At 42.3% G+C, this 24,858-nt stretch overlaps 1 protein-coding gene and 1 long non-coding RNA gene across 3 annotated transcripts in view; one reads left to right on the top strand and one right to left on the bottom strand.

The window, feature by feature from the left end:
• Positions 1-24,858, top strand: part of LOC309856775 — a 133,466-nt gene that overhangs the window by 74,241 nt on the left and 34,367 nt on the right. The gene's annotated exons all lie outside the window — the stretch shown is intronic.
• Positions 9,061-24,858, bottom strand: part of SMPX (small muscle protein X-linked) — a 28,012-nt gene continuing 12,214 nt past the window's right edge. Inside the window, exons 3-4 of one of the 2 annotated variants that reach the window (XM_082718357.1) lie at positions 15,261-15,347; positions 9,061-9,210 (exon numbers count right to left, since the gene is read on the bottom strand). In XM_082718357.1, coding sequence (XP_082574483.1) covers positions 9,076-9,210; positions 15,261-15,347 — 222 coding nt within the window. In that variant the 3' untranslated portion in view covers positions 9,061-9,075. The remainder of the gene's footprint in view (positions 9,211-15,260; positions 15,348-24,858) is intronic. The other variant, XM_082718358.1, reaches the window with a different exon arrangement.

Below are 24,858 nucleotides of genomic sequence, written 5' to 3'. Positions count from 1 at the left end.
CTGCCTACTTGTGATCACTCTCTCTGTCAAATAAATAAATAAAATCCTTTTTAAAAAAAAGAATACAGTTGGGTGACAGTAATTAAAAGGAGTGGCTACGGAGTATGACAGATGACAGTTTGCATCTCACCTCCATGGCTTACAAGTGCGGTGACCCTGGTTAAGTTTGTAAACACTCCTAGCCTTCTTTCCCCCATAAGTTCCCAGGCAGCATCGTATATACCCCACGTAGTCAGCGTGAGGAGTGAATGAGATAATGTATATGAGGCACAAGCCATGCATCGGGCATCCCCTGAGCACATACTACATCTAGTAATGGTAATGAGGGCAATAAAAATGATGACATTGACATTGGTGCTGATTATCACAAATGCTTAACATTCATATTTTAAAAGACTTTATGAGCTGGTAAGATAACCTACTGCTTCCTGATATATTTAAGATGGAAAAATAACCTGCAAAAAATAGTTGTGTTTAAGGCCTAATACTACAACTCGGGAATGTTCCATATTACCATACGCCATAAATATATTTTGTTTACCAGTTGACAAAAGAATTCTATTTAAGAGGGGTTTATTTTTATTCCTCAGTCTCTGATGACCGTAAAGAGATAATAAATACTGGGCCATTAATTATTATTCTTTTTATTAATGCTTTCATTTCTATAAAATACAACACACTGATTGTTTGGAAAGGTAAGTTTGCAAAAAGTCAGTCCTGACGTCAACCTTTACACTAGGTAAATCAGGGTTACTTACTCTCAGCACTACTAACAATTTGGGACTAGATCATTGTTTATTTTGGGCTAGGGGGAGGGGCCCGTCCTGGGCATTGTGGGACATTTCCTACCATCCCTGGTGTCTTCGCATTTGGTGACAGTAGCAGCCCATACCCATACCTCCTTACAGGTGTGACAACTCAAGCTCAAGTCTGCAGATTTTGCCCCCCCCCCAACCAATCCCCAAACTAGGGAGACGGGGTCATGTGTTCCATGTGTTGCAAGCAGGGCAAGTTCTGCCGGCTGTCGCCAACCCTTAGCCCATGGAAATCTATGTGCTAGTGTCCAAGGCTCTACAGAGTTGGGTCCTGAGTCACCTGGGCCTTCTACCACGCTCCCTGGAGGTGTGTTTCTCTGCTCTCAGATCTGCTCCCCAATTCCAGCTCCCTCCCACTGGCTCAAGCACAAGGCCCTCCAGATCTCTGTTTTATGGGGACCCATCCGGATAGCGTTTGTGTGTTTGCTGTGGAGAGGCTCTTAAAGCAACCGCCACAATCAGCTCAAAGTCTTCTTGTGTTCACCCTGAAGAGCACTTTGTTCCCAAACAGTTTGTAACCAGGGCTTAGAATAATAGCTTTGCTGGTCAGGAAAACAAATGAATAAAACCTTGATGCAGTTCAGAACCACAGCAGAACTCATCTTTATCCTAACCAAGTGGAGAGTAAAAGAAAAAAAAAAAAAAAAAGAAGAACATCACAAATCAAAAGAAATATGGCTCCACTAGAGAGTGAAAATTTTCAGGATAAAGCCATTTCCTTCCAAGAAAGTGAATAGAGCTTCTGTAGTTGAGTCAAAGCAGGAAGCATTTTAAAATTGAAGGAAAAATTTCCAGCAAATCTCAGAGAAGATATTTGGAGGGGTTTCTTTTCTTTCTTTCTTTCTTTTTTTAATATTTAGTTCTGTATACAACAATAAATCAGTCCTTTGTCTTCTAGAAAAGAGAAGAGGTTATGAAATCATGATAAGCCAAACACTATGAGAAATAAATCATCTTAATTCTGGAGACCACAAAGAAGCATAAAAAGTATTCTTAGGGGAAAACGTAGAGTGGAAAAAGCAAGATACGAAATCGTACACGTGCTGTGAATAATGCTATGTAAGGAAAAGTAGAAGCAGAACCGGTTCCCATTTTTGCCTAATTACCCTGTCCCAGGTGCCATACCCACATATGCTTTCTTAAATCTATACATCTCCCTGATCCTTCACGACTACCCGATGAGGAAGACACCATTTCCTACTTTTTATGAAATGAGGGAATAGAGACCCTGAGCTCAAAACTGCAAAGGTAAAAGGTAATGGGACCAAACTTTCCATGACCCGATAACCCCAAATCCCATATCATTAACAGCTTTGTTGTACTGTATCCAACATGTAAACTCAGAAGAAAACAACTGGAGGGGCAGCTATCAAATTGAGTAAAATGGTGATCTTATGGGTGATTATTTTGATGTTCCCACCTTCTGTTATGGTATTTATACAAATTGATTTTTAAAGTGTATTACATCTTACATTTGAAAGGAAGGATATTTCCATGTACACATCAATTTAATCATCTGCCACATACATAGAAATCAGTTAGGTTTAGGATAATCAAGAACATGTTTCCCCAAATGGAGCACTAATATGGATTTGATTGGTTGGTTATTGATTTAAGATCTTTCTTCTTTAACGTATGTGTTTAGAACTGTAAATTTCCTTGTGAGCACTGCTTTTGCTGCATCCCACAAGGATACTGTATTTTTGGTTTTGTTGTCTCAAAGTATTTTCTAATTTCCCTTGTGATTTCTTCTTTGACTCATTGGTCATTCATCAGTGTGTTATTTAAGGTCCACAACCTGTGGATTTCCCAAACTTCCTTCTGTTACTAATTTTTAATTCCATTCAACTGTGGTCTGTGAACATACTTTGCTTGATTTCATTCCTTCTAAACTTACTGAGACTTACTTTATGACCTAACCTGTGGCCTGTCCTAGACAACGTGCCATGTGCACTTTAGAAGAATGCGTCTTCTGTTTTGGGGTGGGACATTCTATAGATGTCTCTTAGATATATTTGGTTTATAGTAGTATTCAAGTCTTCTATTTCTGCTGTAGACTGAATGTTTATGTCCACCCAAATTCATATGGTGAACCAGTAATCCCAATGTGATGGCTTTGGGAGGTAACTAGGTCATGAGAGGAGAGCCCTTTGGAATGGGATTAGTGCCCTTATAAAAGAGACCCCAAAGAGCTCCTTTATCCCTTCCACTGTGTGAGGATCCAGTGAGAAAATGGCCAGGAAGCAGGGCCTCGTCAGACCCCAGATCTGCTTGCATCCCGATCTTAGACTTCCCAATCTCCAGAGGTATGAAAGATAAATTTCTGTTATTTATAACCCCCCAGTGTATGATATCCCATTATAGCATCCCCAGAAGACTAAGACAGTTTCCTTTTTGATCTTCTGTCTACTTCTATCCGTTGTAGAAAGTGGGGTATTGAAATCTGCTGTTATTATTTTTTTACAGCTTTGATTTATTTATTTGACAGAGATCACAAGTAGGCAGAGAGGCAGGCAGAGAGAGAGGAGGAAGCAGGCTCCCTGCTGAGCAGAGAGCCCTACATGGGGCTTGATCCCAGGATCCTGAGATCATGACCCGAGCCGAAGGCAGAGGCTATAACCCACTGAGCCACCCAGGCGCCCCGAAATCTGCTGTTATTATTGTTGAACTCTCTATCCCTCCCTTCAGTTCCATTAGTTTCTGCATCATGCGCTTCAGGGGTCTGGTGTTAGGTACTAAATGCATTTTTCATCAAACGACAGGTACCTCAATTTGCCCTCCTGCCAACGCTCTCAAAATTAGCCCTTGAGTCAGCAGGAACAACGATGATGTGTAATATTTAACATTTAAGAGTAATGAGCAACTTATGTTCTCCTCTAGCAGAAATGACATCTCATTGTATGAATGTTTGGTAAATATGTCTTATCTGGACCTAGATGGTCTTTGAAAGATAAACCGAAATAACTCTTGATAATTCAATTATTTTCTTCTAGTTTTATATTTTTTCTCCCCTTTGAAGACTATGAGCCAGAGTTGATATTTTCCCTAATTTTTCAGTTTCCCATAGGAATAATGAAGTTATAATCAGTGAATTCAAGTCAAATTTCTGAGCCCTTTACTGATCATGGTCAACAGGGTTACTTTCAGACTTTGTAAGAAGAGCTAGTCTTGATTTTGAGTAGTAATCTTCCTGAGAACATAAGGACTCGGGAAGTCACAAGAACACATTTCTAGGGCTCACCAGACTTGCTATGGTCACAGCACCAGTAATATGCTATAGACGTGCCTTGTGTGCTTACGATGGATCAGGTACCCTCCACCCCAGCCTTTAAGAAGCTGTATCCTGGCATCATGAAGAATGTATAAACAAGAAAACCAATACATCACTCTGGAAGTGTTGTAACAGCATACCAAAAGATGCTAGGTGTGGGGCAGAGTGTTGGAAGAAGGCATACCTCCTCTATCAGGGTATTATAGTGGTTCTTTTCAAATCCACAAAATCCAAAAGCAAGGCTGATTAGCTGACATGGGGCATGGGATAGAGGCCAACTCTAGATCATGGGGCTGTGTATGGCTACACAGGCATTGAAGATCATTGGAACTCACTCTCACTGCCCTACCACAGTGTTTCTCAGAGAATGGTCCAATGTCCACTGGTTGACCTCATGCAAAATGCCCACTGGTCTTCCTGATGCAAAAATGCAAGTGCTTTCCTCAGTTCCTTTTCTTTTTCCTTTTTAAAATTTAAATTCAATTAATTAACATGTAATGTACTATGAGTTTCAGAGGTAGGGGTCAGTGATTCGTCAGTGTTCTTTAATACCCACTGCTCATTACATCAGGAGCCCTCCTTCATGCCCATCACCCAGTTACCTCATTCCCCCTACCCATCCCCTCCAGCAACCCTCAGTTTGTGTCCCAGAGTTTAGAGTCTCTTATGCTTTGTCTCCCTCTGTGATACTTTCCTCAGTTCTTAATGGCAAATAGGGATTAAGTCCCTAGTTTTTCCACTTACATGCATGGCCAAAAGCTATTAAGTAAGTTGTTAAGAATCACTAAATTTCACATCTTTCTGAAAGCCTGGTGTAGTGGGTCAACAGTGAGTCTGGCTGACACAACATGTGGACAAGCCACAATGGCTACCACAGAGAGTGAGAATTCCTGCAGCCTCAGAATGAGTTTCTTTCTATGGATTCATCAGTCCAAGGACTTTGGATTGCTGCTCTTTTATGCTCATTAATGTAACTGTAGGCTTATTCTTAGGGTTTACCCATGTTAATCCGTTTTTTTAAACTGCTGCATGGCTAACACTTTAATACTTATTTTCCTCTCCAATTCTTTGTTATTACTGAGTTCTTTTACTGCTGGAAAAAAAGACAAGAGATGGTATGGTCTGGTCATAGGATCTTGTTTTGTTCTGTTCCAGAAGGTTAAGGATACTGCTCTAGAGGAGCTGTTTGATCTCACTAGGCTTGTCAATTAATCATTTTCTGGACATTCCATAAGTCCAGAAGCTAATTCCCAGCCTCTGTTAAACTATTCCGTTCCCACCACCTCCTTCAAAGTGTCCCTGAACCAAAACCATCATAAGTTTCCCCTGTCATAAATCATAACACTGGTTATCTTTACTGCCTACTTAGGGGTCATAAACAGCCATTGGTGCTCTGAAATCACTGAGCTTCTGTCTAATTCTTTTTTTTTTAAGATTTTATTCATTTACTTGAGAGAGAAAGAGAGAGAGAGAGGAAGGGAACATCCGACTCCGAACTGAACAAGGAGCCCAACGTGGGGCTTGATCCCAGGACTCTGAAATTATGACCTGAGCAGAAGGCAGATGGTTAACCAACTGAGCCACCCAGGTGCCCCCACTGTCTAATTCTTTAAATTGCCTGTTTTATCTTTCCACCAAGATAGAAGTGTCCTGAGAGTAGACACCAAGTATGACCTCTATATATCTTAGCACAGAATGAAGCAAATGCCCATGGTATAGAAGCTAGTCATAAAGGTTCTTTACAAGGCCCCTGTAGTCTGATCTGAGGATTGAGAGGCACAGAAATGGACACAGAGAGCTGGACACAAGCACTGGACAGTCCTATTGGTTCCCCACATCCCTATCTATGAAGTCTGAGGTAGCATTGCTGTAGCTACAAGCAAACAATGGTGTCTTCTGACTGTAAACATGGGGGATTCCTGATCAATCAGCAGACAGCAGGCACGGGAGTGTTGGAGGGCTCTTAGTTTTCAGACATTGCTGCTGGTCCTGTCTTTTCATCTGGCCTTGCTTAAATGACCATCTGGTCACCTTAAATCACAGCCAGGAGAATCCCAAGAGGTACATGACTGAACACCCTACCTGCCCCATGCCCTTACCAGCCTGGATTAGGGTACCATTTGGGATACTACCGTGTCTCTTGGTCTTGACTCAGTACATGCTGTCCTTGTGTAGTCTGGCTCCAGTTCCCAATTGGGTCCAACCCCTAAGTCCTTTGCCAAAAGCCATGATTCCCGATCCCTAACTGGCTAGTCGCTGTCTTTTTGGTTCCTGTTCCATAACATTTTTAACCAATTTCCATGAACAATTCTAGCCATTGCACAGGGCATGGAAAGAATCTGAAATCCCACTTAAAGGGAGTCACTAATTTCAGCTGGAAGGACATGCTGGTCCATCTTATTTGTTGAATTATTGTAATAGTTATAACCTGGACTTTGAGCTTTGGGTTGCATGATATTCACAGTGTGTGATACTACGGACTTACTCGAACTTCAGACAACAATCTGTTTGATCAAATCATTGAACAGGACATGGTGAGGTAGGTGACAAAGTGGTGGCCCAAGAAGGAGGAAATCAATCCAACCAGTAAGGGGCTACATGATGGCTGGTCCAGGATATTTACTGCTTAGGAGTCCACTGAATCGATCAATGTTTTAAAAAATGCTCTCCCTCTGTGACTACAAACCATGACCATGGAAGTCTCAAAATCTGACAATTGCAGGAGAAGAATTGATAGGTCAAAAGCAAACCAGCCTAATACCTCTCCTACAAGAAATAAAGATCATTCCTTGGCTTACAACAATTCATTTGGGATTCGGACCAATTACCCTGACAATGTAGGGTAAGAGTAAGGAAAAATGGGCCTCTCTGAGTGGTTTCACCTCTTTAGAGTTTGTTTGGAAAAGAGGAATCATTAAAATCCTCTCTGAGAAAACGAAGGAACAAAAACTTGTCCTGGGTATTCTCTGATATTTTATTGAGTTGGTATTGTTCCCCATTCCTGTAATCACTGCCAGATAACACTATAAGATCCTCTCTGAGCTCATTTTAAAACCTCATTCCTTTGAATCTTCAAAACCATGTTCTTCTGAAACCGTAACTGGGGTTAAATTTAGGTCGACATGGATTTCATAAAAGCAAAATCCTTTAAAGTTTACATTACAGATTCATGTGTCTAACTGGCCTTGGTTGGGCGAGGATAATAAATACTACAAAACATTAATTTCCCTTCCCTGGGCTTTCTCATAGCTAAATTCTGCAGCTTCGTCCCAAGCCTATTGGAGTATTTTATCCCAGCTTGGCAGGACTGAGTACCATGAGTTTCATCATCAATTTGTTTCATTCTGTCATAAATAATAACAAGTGTGTGTAGCCACACTTCAGGTCACTTCCTGCTGGCATCACTTTGTCCCTGACCAAGTTCCTGGGATTCATTCTTACAGTCAGAGAATCCACGGTATTTTATCCTTACCCCTTTGTTCTTTTACGGAACTGTGTTGAAAACTCTAGGTACTGTTGTGTGATTTTTTACTCCAAACAGCTCCTCTTTCTCTGTCCTACAAAGAAATCTTTAGCGCAGAACTGACTTGCAAATGTCCTAGTAAGCCACCGTAAATATGACACAAGTAGCATTGCCCCTACACGTAGGATTGTCTCAGAGAACATTCTCTTCTTCCTTATGTCTACGGGAGAAGGCACAGCAGGGCTCCAGGGCTGTGCTTACCTCTGTCTACACAGTCAGAGGATTTCACCCTGAAGCCCACCCAGAGAGTGCCGTCCCTCTGTAACATGCGGGTGGGAGGAAGAGATGAAGTGGCACAGCAAGTGAGTGACGGCACTGACTTGGAAGTCACACGCCCTCTTGAGGACGCACAACAGATGGGGAAAACCACTGTTCCGTAGGATTCATCTCAAGAATGCGAGCGATAAGCGGATATTATAAGGCTTAACAGAAGCAGTGGGTCCGATACTCTTCACACAGTATCTGGCGTTTGGAATATGATTAATATGTTTCTCAAGCTGAGCCCGTAGCGGATGCTCAGTAAACACTGGCTGAAGAAATGAGTCAGCTGAAGAACGAATGAAGGGACAGTCTGCCAGATAAATACCAGTTTTATGTTATCAGTATAGACTCCTCTCTCCTAAACTTAAACCTCACTTAAGAAAAAGAAGAAGCTGTGCATGGTGGGATTCAGTAATGTTGGATAAGGGAGATTTGCTGGCAGGGTCCCACAGGAGAGTTGGGAAGAGAGGACAGGCCAACTCCATACTCCCCCTGCTGGCAGAATTCACACGCATCAGGTCTGCAGATGGAGCTCAGGGCTGAGCTCTCACCAGAGGGGTCATCATTGAACAGATCCAGTAACAATGAAAATCAGGTTGCAGGTCCTGCCTGCACTGCGTCGTCAGGAGGGTGGCAGGTACAGTTTTGAGCCTGCCCTTCCTTCACGCACATTCTGAGTCATCACTGGACTCCTGTGGTCTGCTCTACACACACCTGGGTTACTTGTCTTGAGGCCTGAACTGCTCTCTACCCCCTTTACACTTCCAGAACTCCGCAGCACCTTGCTCTGATGAACCTCTCCTTGGGACTAACTCATCACTCTTTCTGGCATCTGGGTGAGGAAACCGAGGCATGGGATGACGGAGGCCCTCCCTGGACCCCAAGGTCACAAACTTCTCAGGGTCCTCTCCCAAGCATCTTCTTTCTCCCAACCCTGTCCTCCCACAGCTACAAAGGTGAGCAGAAAGGAGTTGGCAGGCAAACATCCCCGATGGCTCTCTGGCTGGTTATGAGATACAATGGGCCCCAAAGCTTGGCTTTACCAGAAAACCTTTGCACCAGAAAAACCAGTCTAAACTGAAGGCCCTGGTACTTAATGAATGCTTCCAGAATTCCAGACTCCTTCTGTGGAAGGCTTCCTTAATCCATTTCACAGCGGCCTTTTTAAGTGGAAGGAAATAATTTTTCACTCACCTTTCTTCCGACTACTGCTCAGCTTTGGGAACATACTTCAGTTCACTTTTGATATTCTGGATCTCTGAAAGATTGACCACAGGTCCCGGAAGTTTCTTCGCTCCAGGCATTGGCTTCTTCTCCTCATCCGAGGTAGGAGGAACACCCTGAAAAGAAAGAAAAGAAAGAAAGGATCAGCTCTCTGAAAATGGCATTTGGTCCCTGCCAAAGTGTACTTCTAGCTGTGTCACTTCTTCCTCTACTACTGAGACACCCTCAAAACTTCGAGAAGATCTGAAGTTTGTAGACAAATATGGAATAAAGTTGGAAGAAGAAAACAAGTAATCTCTACGTGACTTAGAAGACACAAGACTACTAGTCAACATCTGATAACTAACAAAAATTAGGCTGGTTGAGATGGGTGTTTCCAAGAGAAGCACCTTATGAGAACAAATTTAATCTGGCATCTTTGGATCCTGATATGCCTGAATAGCAGAGATCTGTACAATGTTAGCGCACAGTTGCCTCTAACAATGACTTAGTCCAGAAGCTTAACATTTTTTCAGTGGGGGTGTAGTAGCTACCAGCCTCTGTTCCAACATCTCTGGGAAGCATAAACAAACTGATATTGACATAAGCAAAACCTTATTGACATAAGCAAAGCCCTCCCAGCTTTGGGAACGATTTCCAATTTCCTATTAGTTAATGTTTTTATGCTGTTACCGCTTTAGGGCAGGACCATGTCCTATGCTATTTTTTTTTTTTTTGTGGCTCCTCCAATGCCTGGTACAGATGTGTGCACTTATCCATTGTTGTTTAGCTGATTAATCCCAACAATGTACCATAGGGACAAATATATGTCTCTGTGTATGCACGCCAAATATACACATTCACAGTGACTGTAACAGAACGAGTTCATTTGCTGTGTGTGGCTCTTAGAACTCCCAAGTCATTGCTACAGAAGAAAGTTGCCTATTAGCTCATTCCTCATATGCTAGAGGTGGGGCGCTCTCTGGCCCCAGAGGGAAGGTGTTGGAGGAACACTTGATCACCGTGGCAGCCACAAGAGCACGCCTCCCCGATCAGTTTTCTCCCGGGAGGGTAGTTAAATGACTGGCTCCAGCTGCTTCGCCCTGCCACCCGCCCATCACCACATCGAGGTCATACTTCCCACCGCTGCTCCTGCCCAATGACTGAGAGTCACAGGATCCTAAGGCCGGCCCGTTCCTAGGAGACAAGAGACTCCTGGGGAGGAAATTGAGCTCGAGAATTTTCCTTAGACCCACAGCTTGGTCTAAGAGGTTTCACCCTCACCCTCTGCCCCGCTCCTCTTCACCCACATCATGGGTCTAATCACACTCGCACTTTTCCTTAAAAGCAGTCTCATCAATAAACATTTTGCATGTCTAAGCCCATCGTTAAGCCAGGGCTTCATCTGTTTGGCCAGCAACCGAGTGAACAGTCCAGCTTCAGGGAAGAGGAGGAAGAAACCGCATGTTTGCCTCTGGTTCAAGCTCTTGGTCCATCCTTGTTGCCAGCCTAACCAGGCAGCCCTGTGACTTGGGTATTAAAGCTAATGCTGGGCTTTGGCCCCATCTGGCTCTAGGTCTAGTTCTCTAGAACTATGTCTAGAACCGAAAATGTCTAGAACCGAAAGGGAAAAGGAAGCAACTGTTTGAGATTCCCAACTTCTAACCAGTTATGTGGTAGGCATGTCCTTTACAGAAGTGTCCATTTGAGGGGCAAGTAGACATATAAAATATTGAGGTACTGTTCTCCTAAGGACTGATGGTTTTTCCTGTGGTCATTTTCTTTGAATCTTGGCAGAGCACTGATGCAAGAGCTAATGTGTCTCCCACACAAAATGATAAAGTAATTCAGTGCAGACTGTACCTGATGTAAATATTTGGAAAACGGTACTTCCTCAGAACAACGTACAAAGCCATAAGCTCAGCTTCCTTTTATTAGGCACACACATTGATCATTTATAAATGCAGATTTAGAAGCAATCATTAAAACTATTAAATATCCACTTCGAGGACCAGGTATTTGAAAATGTTCTTTGCTAGGCTTTTGGAAAGAGGTTTGAAACAAGGCTATAAATTGGGGGTTTTTTAATACGTGTAGCAGTGAAATGAAAAATGTTTCCTCACTTACAAATGTTCCCATGGCTGTTAGGTGGGTAGATCTTAATAAAGAAGCATGAAGAAGAAAAATGTTTCTAATTCCTTCTGTTAAGTTCCTGGGTACGTCGTATTCACTGTGTTTGTAATATCAAAATGTGCTATTTTGGCACATTTAATGCATAAAGCCAATGTGTGTAGTTATGTGTCTATGTACAAAGATGTATTATGTGAACATACATGGATAGGGGATGATTATATTTAATATCAGGCCCTTTCAAGTTATTAAAATCTCAGTACACTGTGTTTTTTTTTAATAAGGTAAGATTTCTAGCACTTAATTTAGTATGGTCACATATAATGAAAATTATAAGTGGATATATTCAATAAGTAAACATGTCATTGACTCGAGAAGGGGTTAATGGTGGGGCATATTCTTAACCAAATTTTCTCTCGTCTTTTTTTTTTTTTTTTTTTTTTTAAAGATTTTATTTATTTATTTGACAGAGAGAGATCACAAGTAGGCAGAGAGGCAGGCAGAGAGAGGGGAAGGGAAGGAAGCAGGCCCCTGCTGAGCAGAGAGCCCGATGCGGGACTCGATCCCAGGACCCTGAGATCATGACCTGAGCCGAAGGCAGCGGCTTAACCCACTGAGCCACCCAGGCGCCCCTTCTCTCATCTTTTAAACAAATTGGAATCCGATTCCATTTCTTCTAAAATTTATTGTAAGACTTATAATAAATAAAGGCATGAGTAAGCAGGGCTCCAGATGGCTCCCTTTGGCTAATAATTTTTTTTCTTCTGTACGTGGATATTTGAATTGAGAAGGGACATGGAAGACATTCTTTGGTTGAAATAAAGAGAGCTCGAGAAAGGGCTTATCAGCCCAGGCGCCTTTACCAGTTTCAGAAATGGTTGTAGTCAAGGGAAACATTCCCCTGTGGAGTGACAGAGCATTTGTAAAATTTGCCAGGACGGTGAACCGTTTTCTACTATTTTTCCTTCATCTCCCCCTTTACTAGCAGACACTCCGCTGAGTTTTCCCCTAACCTCTCCACTGCTCATTCATGCTCCGACACCGAGGACTTAGTACTAAAAGCAAACACTTACACTGCTAGCTGTTCTGAGTTACACATGCTAACTCACTAATCCCCACACCAACCCTATAAATCTGCTACTATTATCCCCATTTTATAGCTGAAGAAACTGAGGCCCAAGGCAGGGAGGGAAGGAGTGAGAACCTTGCCCCTGGCCTCACAGCTAGGAAGGAGTGGGGCCGGAATTAAATAGTGTGTTTGCATCTTGTGAAAGGGACAAGTTGGAGAGGGAAATAATTAACAGAAAGCCCCAACATGCTATTTTCTGGCTTACTAATGATGGAATTACGGTCAAAAGAGAGATTTGGGTGGCAGAGTGGAGTGCTTCAAGCCACTTGAAGCAAGCAGCTGCCTTGTCTTAGCCAAAAGATGAGCCATGTTTGTAAGGCATGAGTAAGGCATGAGTAAGCATGTTTGTAAGGACTTGGCTATAAGACCTCTGTGTCGGGCACATGCCAGACTCTAGCTGGGCTGAGCAGATGGAGCCCACCCAGGGCTCACAGGCCTTGTCAGACAGCCAGAGGCTGATCATGACTTCCTACTGGGGGACATCCTCTTCATATAAGAGACGGTGTGAGGATTGAGACCAGTGAGCTACTGGCTATGATCGAGGTGGCCTGTTGTGTTCAGGGATGGTACATTATGATCTCCATTTTATACAGCGATTATCTTAATGCAAGGCTAGGCAACAAATCCAAAAACTAGATACATAAACTATTCCAGGTTTGCAAACAAGGTAATTTTTTAAGGTGTGGCTGTATAAGTTATTTTTATTTCAGATTCCATTTTCCCCTCCAAACTATGGGACAAAAGGTGGCCAACCCACAAAATCCTACTTACCACACCTTGTAGCCAAGCCAGGCTGCTAACTGGTCCCCCACAATGTTGTTTCCGTGAGAAACTTACTCCAAGGTCCAACCTAGGCCTTGAGTCATTCATTAGATCCAACCCCTACCTAAGACCCCACGAGTCCCAAAAGCTCATTTCTGCTCTGACAGGAACGGAGTACCCCCCTCAGCTTCCCCCTCCCAGCCCATGATCCCCACGTGAAAGGTATAGTTCAGTTCTAGAAACACTCCTGGGGTCTCTGGGTCTCTGTGGATACCTCACTCCCTCCATCCTGTGAAGAATACTGATTAGCCAGTTGTACAAGAGGCTCATCATAAAGCAGGTGTTAACAAACAGGCCATATCAGTTCTTGTCTATTTTAGAGGGTTCTGGAACCATCAGACAAGAGTGAGAGCAACATGCTTTCCCAACCCCCTGACCGGGACACTTGTGAGGAGGAAAGTACCAGTTGCACAGAGAAGAACTGAGGGTCGTCTGTACCACAGAGGGAAGATGAGATACAAGTCTCCAAAACAACTATGACATCCAGCAGTTTAGTGAGAAAACCGGGTCAAGCTACCTCTTGACCGATGGCCATGGTAGTGACAGACACAGTTTAAGGAAACACGGGAAGAAAAGCTAATTAAAGATAAATGGAGGTGTGGGAAGAATTTCACTGCCCTCTCTTCAACCTCCCCATGCCTTTTTCTTACAACATGCCAAATAACAGACCTGGGAGTCCATCATGAAAATGGGATAATTAGATCAATTGATGAACAATCATTTACTGAATGCTTGCGAGGCCGTGCCATGTCCGTTATATTGCTGATTCCTCTCAGCAACCCTTTGAGGAAAAGAGTGTATCATATTTGGCAGACATAGACCCAGAAATGCTTGAGCCCAGTCCCAAAGGGAAGGCTCACGATCAGAAGTGAACTGGGTAGCCAGGTCAGTAGCATCACAGTTTGAGATTATGTACCAGAAACACAAGGTAGTTCTGGGTCTTTTCAACATGTGTGTTCAAAATCCTTATTCATCAAAGGTTACTTAGTGGCAGAAATTCCAGAACTTGGTGATTCTCAAATATTCCATCTCCTTCTTTGAAAAATTATCTTTCTATTGATAGGAGACTGAAACTCCTGACTTAGGACATGACGGGAATTATTTACAGGGAAGAAGGGGTTAGATGAAAGGCAACCGAAGTTTTATTAGGAAACTTTAGAATGGTGATAGGTTTGTGTTTTTTTGTTTTGTTTTGTTTTGTTTTGTTTGCGGGGGGGGGGGGGGGGCGGCAATCACCAAAAAGGTCACCTACAAAAGTTCAAAGAAAAAAAAGTCTTTTTAAAAAGATGAAATACAGTTGGCTATGCCCTGGTGGCCTTGTTTAATTCCATTTTCCCTGTCTTATGCGAATTGACAAGGTCCAAAACCTTTCAGAACCAAACCAGACCTTCCAGGTTTTATCAGAAAAGTCACAGTTGGTAAAGGAATGCAGACCTTTGGCGGGGGGGGGGGGGGGGGGGGGGGGGGGGGCTTCTCTATTTACTGCACTTACTCATTTTAGCCTCCCTTTCAGCCAAGCGGGGATCTGAACTTGCAGGAGAAGTAAAGAATTGGAGGGAGGAAAAGAAGACAGAAATTGATCGGCTCCTTTGCAAAGTCCTCTTTTCAAAGGAAATACCCAAAGACTGGGGCTTTTTGTTTGAATCCGCAAGTAATTTAAAGTGCATATTACCTGAGCTCCCCCTGGGCTTTGTCAGTCATCGGAGGCTGTACTAAAGATCCTGCTCCCTTCCGTATAAGCTCTGAGGGAAACTTACCGAGCTAGTGAATGTTGCCAGACCGAGAGCATGTGAGAGGCTAGTCTCCCTCACCAACCCCCCCCCCTCACACGCTTACTCAGTCAACAAACTGCATGTTAAACTCAGCCTCTTCAAATAACTGTGGCAGGCACTTAAATCGCTGAAGGGAAGTGAGGAGCAGTATGTTTCATGGCTAAGAGAGCAAGACAAAGAAATGTAGATACTATGAGGTGACTCTGACCCACATCTATTCACACCTCCGTTGTTCTGGGGAGCTGACCGTCACCTTGCCTTTGCCCACCCCCACTCTAGTCAGGAGTCTGGAAGGGATAGACAGGGGGACCTCTGCCAGCTAAGTTTTCCTCACCTCCTCTGTTTCCGGAGTACACTCTTTTCTTCTGGGAGGTTGCCCAGCTCCCGGCCGAAAGGCTCCCATTGGGATGTTGATATTTGCCTAAAAGAAAAAAGCAGGGAAGATTTTGCTCAAAAAGGGTAGGAACTTTAAATGACACTCAGAGACCCTAATCATTACGAGGAAAAATGCATCTGAAAAGTCCATCTTTCAAGCTTTTTACCTCAAGAAAATTGCCCTAATGACAAGATAAAAACATGCAAAAGAAATTTTGACATTTATTACAAATTCCTGGACTTGATCCTTAGGTCTGAGTGGTGATATCACAGTTCCCTACTGGATAGAAGAATTTCGAGACAGTTTGTTCTGGCTGTTGCCCTCCTGTGGTGCTTAATATTTTCCTCTCCTGCAGATGAGGAAGGAACATCTAATGATAGGGAGGGAGGAAACAGCATCCACAGAAGCCTTAGCATCCACCTTAGCCCTCCTTCGGCGTCTTTCAGATTCACCCTAGGAGGGCTGCATTCACACCTCCCAAACCACCTTCTTCTTTTCATAATGTCCGAGGACTGTTCCAGCACTTCCTGAGGTGTCTCCATGATAGACATTCCTCTACCTTCTCCGCAACACACCACTGTGTGGGTCAGTGCGTCAGGAGAGTGCTGGAAAGTCAAGTTCACTGGAGTCACACTTCATAGAGTCTTGTCCTTTATTAAGATTACATGTGGGGTGCCTGCGTGTGCTCCCTCTCTTTCTCTCTGACAAAGAAATAAATAAAAATCTTTTAAAAAACTAATTTTTTAAAAAAACTTTTTTTTTTTTTTTTAATGGAAGCCTGGGTGACTCAGTTCGTTAAGCACCCAACTCTTGATTTCAGCTCAGGTCATGATCTCAGGGTCATGAATTCAAGCCCCTCATCCCATTCTGTGCTGGTCATGGAGCCTGCTTACGATTCTCTCTCTTCTTCTGCACCCCCCAACCCCAACAACCGTGCTCTCTCTCTAAAACAAAAACAAAAACAAAAACTTTTTTCTTAAGTAGAACACAATTTTCCCACTTAAGATAAAGTGTTGCCATATGAGCAATTAGATATGTGGACTTGAAAAGTAGAAATTGCACTTTGATATTATGCATGAAAATGGTGCCTGAGCAAAGGGGACAAAATATTTTACTACCTTATGATACAGTTTGGGAAATTTGGGGGGCACATTAAGGCTGAGCATTCTGTGCTATTCTTCTACTTAATATAAGGTGGCCTAGAGTGGGAGGAGGGAGGGGCATAAGACGAGGGGGCAAATATGGTAGCATACTTCATGAATTCCAAGATGCACTTCTTTTAATATCTCTGAAATCAAAATATGTCTTACAACCAATGATTTCTTAAATTTTTAATTGGCACATTTGTTTTATTTTCTCTTAGCGGGACATAACATAATGGTATTTTACAATCGGAAGTGTCTTAGACTGGCTGAAATATCATTAGGGTCCTGCAATGAGATCAAAACCATGTAAATAAGACCCACAGACAATTATCATATTGAAGCAATAACTATCTCGATTGCTACAGTTTGATTGGAAAGGGGGGGAAGTAGATATAGGGACACTGGGGAGAAGGTTAACTAGCTAAAAGATCAATTAGATTATTAAGCATCTACAGAGGACATCTTCCTAATGGTGAGTTGAAGTTAACATACAGTTTCTGAAAGACTTGATTGCTAAACCAACCTTTTTGATGAAGTGTGCATGCTCTGTAGTCGGTTATAGTTTTCAGTAAAGGGACACATAAGGTCATCCAGGATAAGGCCCTCAGTAAAGCACATACTATGGGAACACCATCTTTTCTTGCTCAGAGTTTAATTTTAGCAACACGCGTCGCCTCTCCACGGTAGTAAACAGGCGGCTCCTGCTAGTGCAAAGAGCCCCATACTAGGCGTTGGTACAGATTCTCTGTACTTGAGAAAGTGACAACTGTTCTGGGTCTCAGCTTTCCCATTTGTGATATGAATATTGGACTTTGTCAGTGGTTTTCAAACCTTTCAGCTATGTAACCCTTCCTTTGAGTAAAGTATTGTGAGAACATCGAAAATGCAAACCAGATGGAAGCAGAGGCAGAGTTGTTCTGGCTAAGGTGGAAGGGAGTGTAGAACCCCATCTGCTTTCCCCAAACCCTGGGCCATGAGCAGTTCCTTCCAGTGGGAGGGGGGTGCCCAATCTGACAACTGTTGAAAGAGATCATCCTTAAGTAGATGAGCATGGACATGTCCTTAAAATGTTCATTCTTCCCATTGTTAGGTTGTTTGCAATTTACTTTTAACCAACATGGACCACGTGCTATTTTATATGTTCAGTTTGGTTTACACTGCAGCTCTAGAGAATTCTATTGCTCTGAGTGGGAGTTTATCCTCATAGGGTAGTGATGAGGTGGTAAAATATCACCAAGACCACATTCCCACGGTTGCTACTCCAAGTCCTTCTGTTAGTCATCTGTCCACTAACACCTGAGGTTTTGATGTATGAAGAAATGTCCAAAATAATGGCATAAGCATTAGAAATGGCTCTTGTTGGAGAAACTAGAGGAGGTTAGGGTATGCAGATTGGTAAAACTGTTTTGGAGACTATCCCTCTCCCTGCCTCCACCGCTGGCCCCCGCACAGAACAGAGTGTAAGAATCTGACAGTGTATAGATTATATCTTCTGAGACAGAGCTCGAGGAGTGATCCCTAAATGGGCCTGTCTCCAGCCATCGATAATGAGGATTTCCAGCTGGGTGCTGCCAGTGAGGGGTACAGAATCCTCACCTGCCTCATGTGAGCCTTTCATGTGAGTTGGCAGTCACTTGGAGCACTTACAGGAACCAAAGCCAAGGCTTCCCAGAGCTCACAGACAGACTGCATGGACGGTTTTCTGCCGGCTTGCTAATGAATGTGTGTTTAACAAACGTCCGTCCATGTGGCAGAGTTGGCTTTGAGACTGGATTTCATCTTCACCCGGTGCGAGTTGGGCACAGTAACTACTCCCCTGGCCATCCACCCTACACTACTTTAGCCACCCCAAACCCCGATTCAGCCACGGTCCTACATCCTCACAACAAACTGCTGAGGAAGAAAACAGCCTCAGAGAAGTTTGATGTCACACAAAGAGTTTGAGGAAAAACCAGGATTTCAAATCAGAGCTGCCTGACCTTGGGGGCAGAGCTTTTCACTCTATCAAGCCCTCTCCAAAGAGCTCTTCTTACTTGACCAAAGTGAGCTCCAGTAACTCTGAAATGCCCTAAACTGGCACAAAAATTACAGGCTTACACTTTGAGAATGGCCTTGGAAAAGGGGCACATAAAATGGATAATTCCAAAATAGGTGTCAAAGAAAAGTCACATTGAAAAATGAGCCATTAACTCAGTGACTTGATGCTTTTTCATCTTTAAGTCATCACTCAAGAAACCAGGAACCTAAATGGGTTTTTTGACAGCAAATATTGACAGGATCCAAAGCAGCCCAAGAACACGTCAAATATCCAGTCATTAATGTATACCTAAAGGGAGTATCAGAAAAGTGCTTTGTAAATGATTAGAGACATTTCATTAATATAATCGTAGGGTGGTAATATTTGAGTGACAAATTATAGACTAAATTATAGCCATAAGAAAAATTCCTTATAACTTGAATTTGTAAAAATTTGTAGACCTTAGCTCTCTTTTTTATTCCATGGCCAAAGAATTCTGTCATATTCTGGTTTTTCACTGACTCACTCTATTTGAATGCAAATAAAATACCTTTCAATGATTAATTTTTCCATCTGCATATTGGGTATGGTATCTGCTATTCAGAATGGATTTCAAATATAAGGTACATTTTTATGGAAGAAAATGGAGTCGGTCCAGGTCATTGATGTTAGACTTTCCCTGCGTTGAGGTGACTCCCTGTCATTGATGTGATTAGACTTTTTCCGGGTTTGTTTATTCTCTAAGGTTGGAATTCTTCCTTCTCTTTATAGACTCTGTATAAATGCAAAGGAGGCAGGCTTTTGTTTTTTCCTTTTACAACACATTCCCTTGCATTTCTTTTTCCTCCCCAAGTTTTATTCATCTTAGATATTTTCAAATATGCACCTGACGCAGCAAACCGAGCACATCACTTGCCCAAGCTATACATAATTTGTTACATCCTCGAAGTTGGGAATGGAAAAGAATCTACTAGATGATCTTTTGCCAGAACAGGATACAGTTCCCCGATAATGGACCTATCTGATGTGAAATGAATACTACACTTGATCTCACCAGGTGAAGAAAAGTAGAAAGAATTCCCTGTAAGTTAATTCCACTACTCCCTTAATTATTTGTATTGTTCTCCTGCTTGGCTCCAGCCTTTGAACCCGAGGATTCTGGAAACAATATTCCTTCCACAGCCACTGCTGTGTGACTTACAATGGAGTGACATCTTCTTTCTCCAGTGGGCTGGATTCTGATATGAGCCCGCCACTGGCTACTTTCAGTCCCTATCTACTTTGCTTTCCATAGCCAGTGCTCTCTTATCTCTCCCTCCCTGTCCTCCCTGTTGGTGCCCACTATGCCTCTCCTTTTATTGTTGAGGCTTTTGGAGTTTCCTCTCATTGCATATTTGTTTGAGATAACCAACACACACACACACACACACACACACACACACACACACACACTCTAAATCTATCTTTAGCTTTCAAAGGTCTCCAGCTGCTCCAGCCAGAATCTATAGCCACCACAACCCCCCACCCCCACCCCATGCCAACCTCCCAGGCCACAAGCAGAGGAAACCCTATAGGGTTGCATTTTGCCATATTTCTTTCTGCACTTTACTATTCATAGTGTCCTAGACCTCCTCTGAATAGAGCAGGATATGACATTTTGAGATTTCTAGCATCTTCACAGAAGACTTTCATCAAGAGCTTTCTCAATAGCTGATTAGAAAATGAGATTCTTGGGGCACCTGGGTGGCTCAGAGGGTTAAGCCTCTGCCTTCGGCTCAGGTCATGATCTCAGGGTCCTGGGATCGAGCCCCGCGTCGGGCTCTCTGCTCAGCGGGGAGCCTGCTTCTTCCTCTCTCTGCCTACTTGTGATTTCTTTCAAATAAATAAATAAATAAACCTTAAAAAAAAAAGAAAATGATATTCTTATTTGATTTGTTAGCCTAAATTAAGATAGACAGATGAAACTAACAACTAAAATACAGTCCAACCTACTTTAAAATATAATTCTATATCACTAGAATATAACTTCTTTATCTTTAGGGATTCTTGAAATCTGGAAAGGATTCAGAACATATAAAACTTACCCTCTCAACACAGTCTTGAAGAACTCCCACTCAACCACTATCCATCACGCATGGTGTTTCACACTGAAAGGCTTTCTTCTGTCTGTCTGTCTCTCTCTCTCTCTCTCTGTTCTCATCACTTCGCTCTTTTCAGTAATTTCCTGAATGACTCAACTATAGGCTTGTCATCCAGAGAAAAGTGGATTTCAAGAATGCATTATGGCTGTTGAGATAATATTTACATTTGGTTGAGGGCAAGTCATATATCTGAGATACTTGTAAAGGTCAGCCTCAGAAAATGACATCTTGGGGCTCCAGGATAGCTCAATGGGTTAAACTCTGCCTTTGGCTTGGGTCATGATCTCAAGGTCCTGGGATTGAGCCCCACATCTGGCTCTCTGCTCAGTGGGGAACCTGCTTCCCCTTCTCTCTCTTCCTGCTTCTCTGCCTACTTGTGATCTCTCTCTCTCTCTCTCTGTCAAATAAATAAGTAAAATATTTTTTTAAATGACATCTTTTGGCCAACATATAGACTACTTGCTTCACGGTACCAATATGGAACCCTGGTCAGAGCAGCAAAGATTATCAGCTTGTGGTAGCAGTGGGCCCCCTCTGGAGTCAGTCTGTTAACATTCAACTTCTAGCTACATGTTAAAGAAACCAGGGTTAGAAGTGATAAACAGTGTATTATAGTGGTTTACATAAGCAAGAAGCAGTAGATCCATGATCGAAGAAAAAGCCTTGGCTCTACATTAAAACAAGTGACAAATGAAAGTTCATTTTTAATTTTTAAATTTAAATTAGATATTAAAGGAAGGTATATATCTTTATTTTATTTACTTTAACTGATGAATTTGGTTAACTGCCCAAACATGGGTAGTGCTAGATTATTCCTTTGTGCCAAGGATCGTCATGTACCTGGAATCCTTTTTCAACTAGAAATCCCTATCAGGAAGCATGTAGAGTCTCTGACACCTGTCTATAAAGACTTTGGTCAGGCTGTTTTCTTCTTCTATGGAGCCTTTATGCCTGGGCAATGAGGAGTGGAAGAGCAATGATAACGGGTCGGGAAGAGAAAGAAATATCAAAGCTCGGGGCTTCATGATATTCTGTTCTACGTATGGATTGGGTAGCAATGGACAAGTTCCTATAAGAGGCCACAAAGTAATGATGGCAGGGTTCATGTAATCATTCCTTTAAAACATATAATAAAAATTAGGTTTAGTTTCACAAGCAGCTTGGTTAAGTGAATTAAGCAGAGAGGTGGTAATTCAGTGGCCACAGCTATTTGTATTTTGAGATCATGCTTGTCACCAAATAACTTTACTTTGTCCTATTCACTCAGAGCCAACTTACATTTAAGATGATTTTAGTCAGGGTGAGCTATTAGTTTCTTTTTCCCTAAAATGCTGATTCTTTCTAATGTCATGTGAGCTCTTTAAAAGGGAGGACCTGGCTTGGTACTTGGTACTTGGTACTGTTAGATGGTCCCACCCACTCTTCTACTCTCTCTGCCAGGGTGGGGATGGTAAGTAATGAGACTAGAGAATGTTGCAGAGTGGTTCTGCACACGGGCTTTGTGATCAGACAACAAGAGTTCGGGCCCTGACTCTCCTACTTACAAGCTGTGTGATCCTGGCCATGCTGTTTCCCTTCTCTATACCTTTCATTATAATCCATGGAGATCTCATTGCCCTGTGTCAAATACATAGTAAACCCTGAAGAAACTGTGGCTGCTATTATCATCCTAATAATAAACCTCAGAAGTTATTCTCAGGAAGTTCATAGACTATTAGAAGCTACACAGAGGTTTAGAGACCACTTAATGCAACACCTTCCCTTTGCAGATCATGGGGACCAAGAGGTGAAGTCATAGAGCAGACTAGGGAACAGAACTCTTTTCCATTCATCCATGAAGCTCTCAGATCTCATGAGAGAGGACAAATAATAGCTCACTTTGGTCAATGGTAGAGAGAAAAGCCAGTGACGACCCAGAGAACATTGGCTCTGGGTGGGTTGAGGCCCTAGGGAGGCCCATGGTTGTTTCCAAAGGGGGTGTGCTCAGGAGGAAGGGGAAGAATGGGCAGGTGCTGTTTGTGGCCGAAGTCACTTGGTCTCATTAGAGAGACTTGCCGAGAAGATCATCGATGGGATTGGATTTCCCAGCAGCTCTAGTTTACCCCACCTGTCATGTCAAATGCTTTCATCTGAAGGGAACAGCCCCACTATGCTGAGTGTGCTGATATTAGCTTGGTTGCAATTCCATCCCCATAAACAGTGGGGCTTAAGAAGCAGCCTGGAAAAAAAAAAAAAAAAAAGAAGCAGCCTGGACAGTACAAATGAGGGCTAGTAAACTATGGCCCATGGACCAAATCCAACCTGCCACCTGTTTTTATAAATAAAGTTGCATTGGCACACAGCCACACTCATTCATTTATGCATTACCTATGTCTGCTTTTGAGCTATAATGGCAGAGTTGGGTAGTTAGAACAGAGACTCAATGATGTGCAAATCCTAAAATACTTACTATCTTGCCCTTTATAGAAAAGATTCGCCAACCTCTGGTATACAGCCTTATAGCTGCTTAGGAGACAAAGGCCCTGACCAGGCAAAGGAAGGATCAACTGATTCCTTCAGGATAGTTTTATGTCCCTGGCACAAAAAGTGATTTCTTTAGTACAACTGAAAGAAAACACTGACTTGGAATCCGCTTCCAATTCAAAGGCCACCTTTTCAATGTGGGTATGAAAGATAGTTGTCCAAGTCCTCTAAGGATAGGCTGCATTCTGGCCCGCCTGTTAATCTGGGGCATGGAGAGGATGGAACCAGTTGAAGAGAAACCAAGGCAATTCCATGCATTACTTGGACAGTTAGAAGAGCCATCTCTTAAGGAATTGTGTGGTATAAACCAGGCACTTACCATTCATTATTTTATTCCTTAGAACAATCCTTACAAATAATATGATTATCCCGATTTTACAGAAGGGTAAACTAAGGGAGAACTAAGGTCCCAGAGTGAGTGAGTGCCAGGTAGAGATTTATAACTATTTGGCTCCATGTTGTCTGATGCACGTAGGTACAGTAGTTCAACTATCTAAATGCCTGTTTCAAGTATAGCTGACAGTGGCTTAAGTTTGCGCAATCCAGACAAAATGGAGATCTAAGTCATTATTTTCTCGAAGCTTGCACTGCAAAATACTCTGCTGCAAAATACTCATTTGAAAGTTCCTGTATATTTAGAAAACTCTGCCTACATTACCACTTTTTTGAAAATCTACGAAGTCATTAGCAAGTTATGGACTCTGAGAAATTCTACGGTAAAGATCCTATCCAACTTCACTGAATTTAGTGTTTCCCAAACACTTTATCAAGGAACCCTTTAGTTAACAAATGACATCCCATAATACTAGTATTCTAAAAGATGCACTTTGGGAACTGTTGACTTAGATGATGGCAATGATGGTGATGATGATGATGACTGACGAGTGATGATAACAGCTAATATTTATTAAGCAATTCAACAAGCCAGGCACTGGCCTAAACTGTCACAGGTATTAATTCATTTAACTCTCACAGCAACCCTATGAGATCAGTACTGTTATTAATTCACCCACGTGATAGATGAGAAAACCAAGGCACAAAGAGGATAAACAACTTGTCCAAAGTCACACAGCCAGTAAGGCCTGGAGACAACAAGCTCCTCAAACGGAGGGATCAGGTATCAATTCACCTTCAGATGGCCTGCATTTTGCACAGTGCCTGTCACAAAGACCCAGGAAATGACAGTTGAACTGCCTTGGAGATAAGACCCTAATAAAAAGGAAAAGCAACTAGAACACACGGAATAGAACATTTAACATCTTTAAGTGGTATTTAAACAATGAAGGCACTCCTCATCGTTTGGAGTTTCTATTTGTTCCAGACATAACTGTACCCTAGATAATGTTACTACTATAAACCATTTTTATAGTGAAACCATTTTCATATTTTCTTTAATAGACCCTACTTTAGGTTAATGAAGAGATGATAGAAAAATATCAGATATTACAGATCCTATTTAGCCACGAGAAATAATATTTTATTTGAAGGCACATTAAATTAGACTTTTTGAGTGGCGTAAAATATACTGAAAGAGGCAAAACCACAACCATAAGGAAGCACTCTATTGCCTTTGTTGGTAGAGTGGATGGAATTTTTAAATGTAATAAAATAACAGTTACTGAGAAGAGTCCATAGCAGCTTTTTAAATATTACAGACCTAAAAATATATCAAGGTCAAAATGAGTAGATAAAACACTGGTGGACTTTCAGTGTAGATTTGAAGGAAGCCA

The sequence above is a fragment of the Mustela nivalis genome (genome assembly GCF_964662115.1).
Source record: "Mustela nivalis genome assembly, chromosome: X".
Taxonomy (NCBI): Eukaryota; Metazoa; Chordata; class Mammalia; order Carnivora; family Mustelidae; genus Mustela; species Mustela nivalis.
The sequence above is the reverse complement of the archived record's forward strand: the minus strand, read 5'-3'. Positions and strand labels throughout refer to the sequence as shown.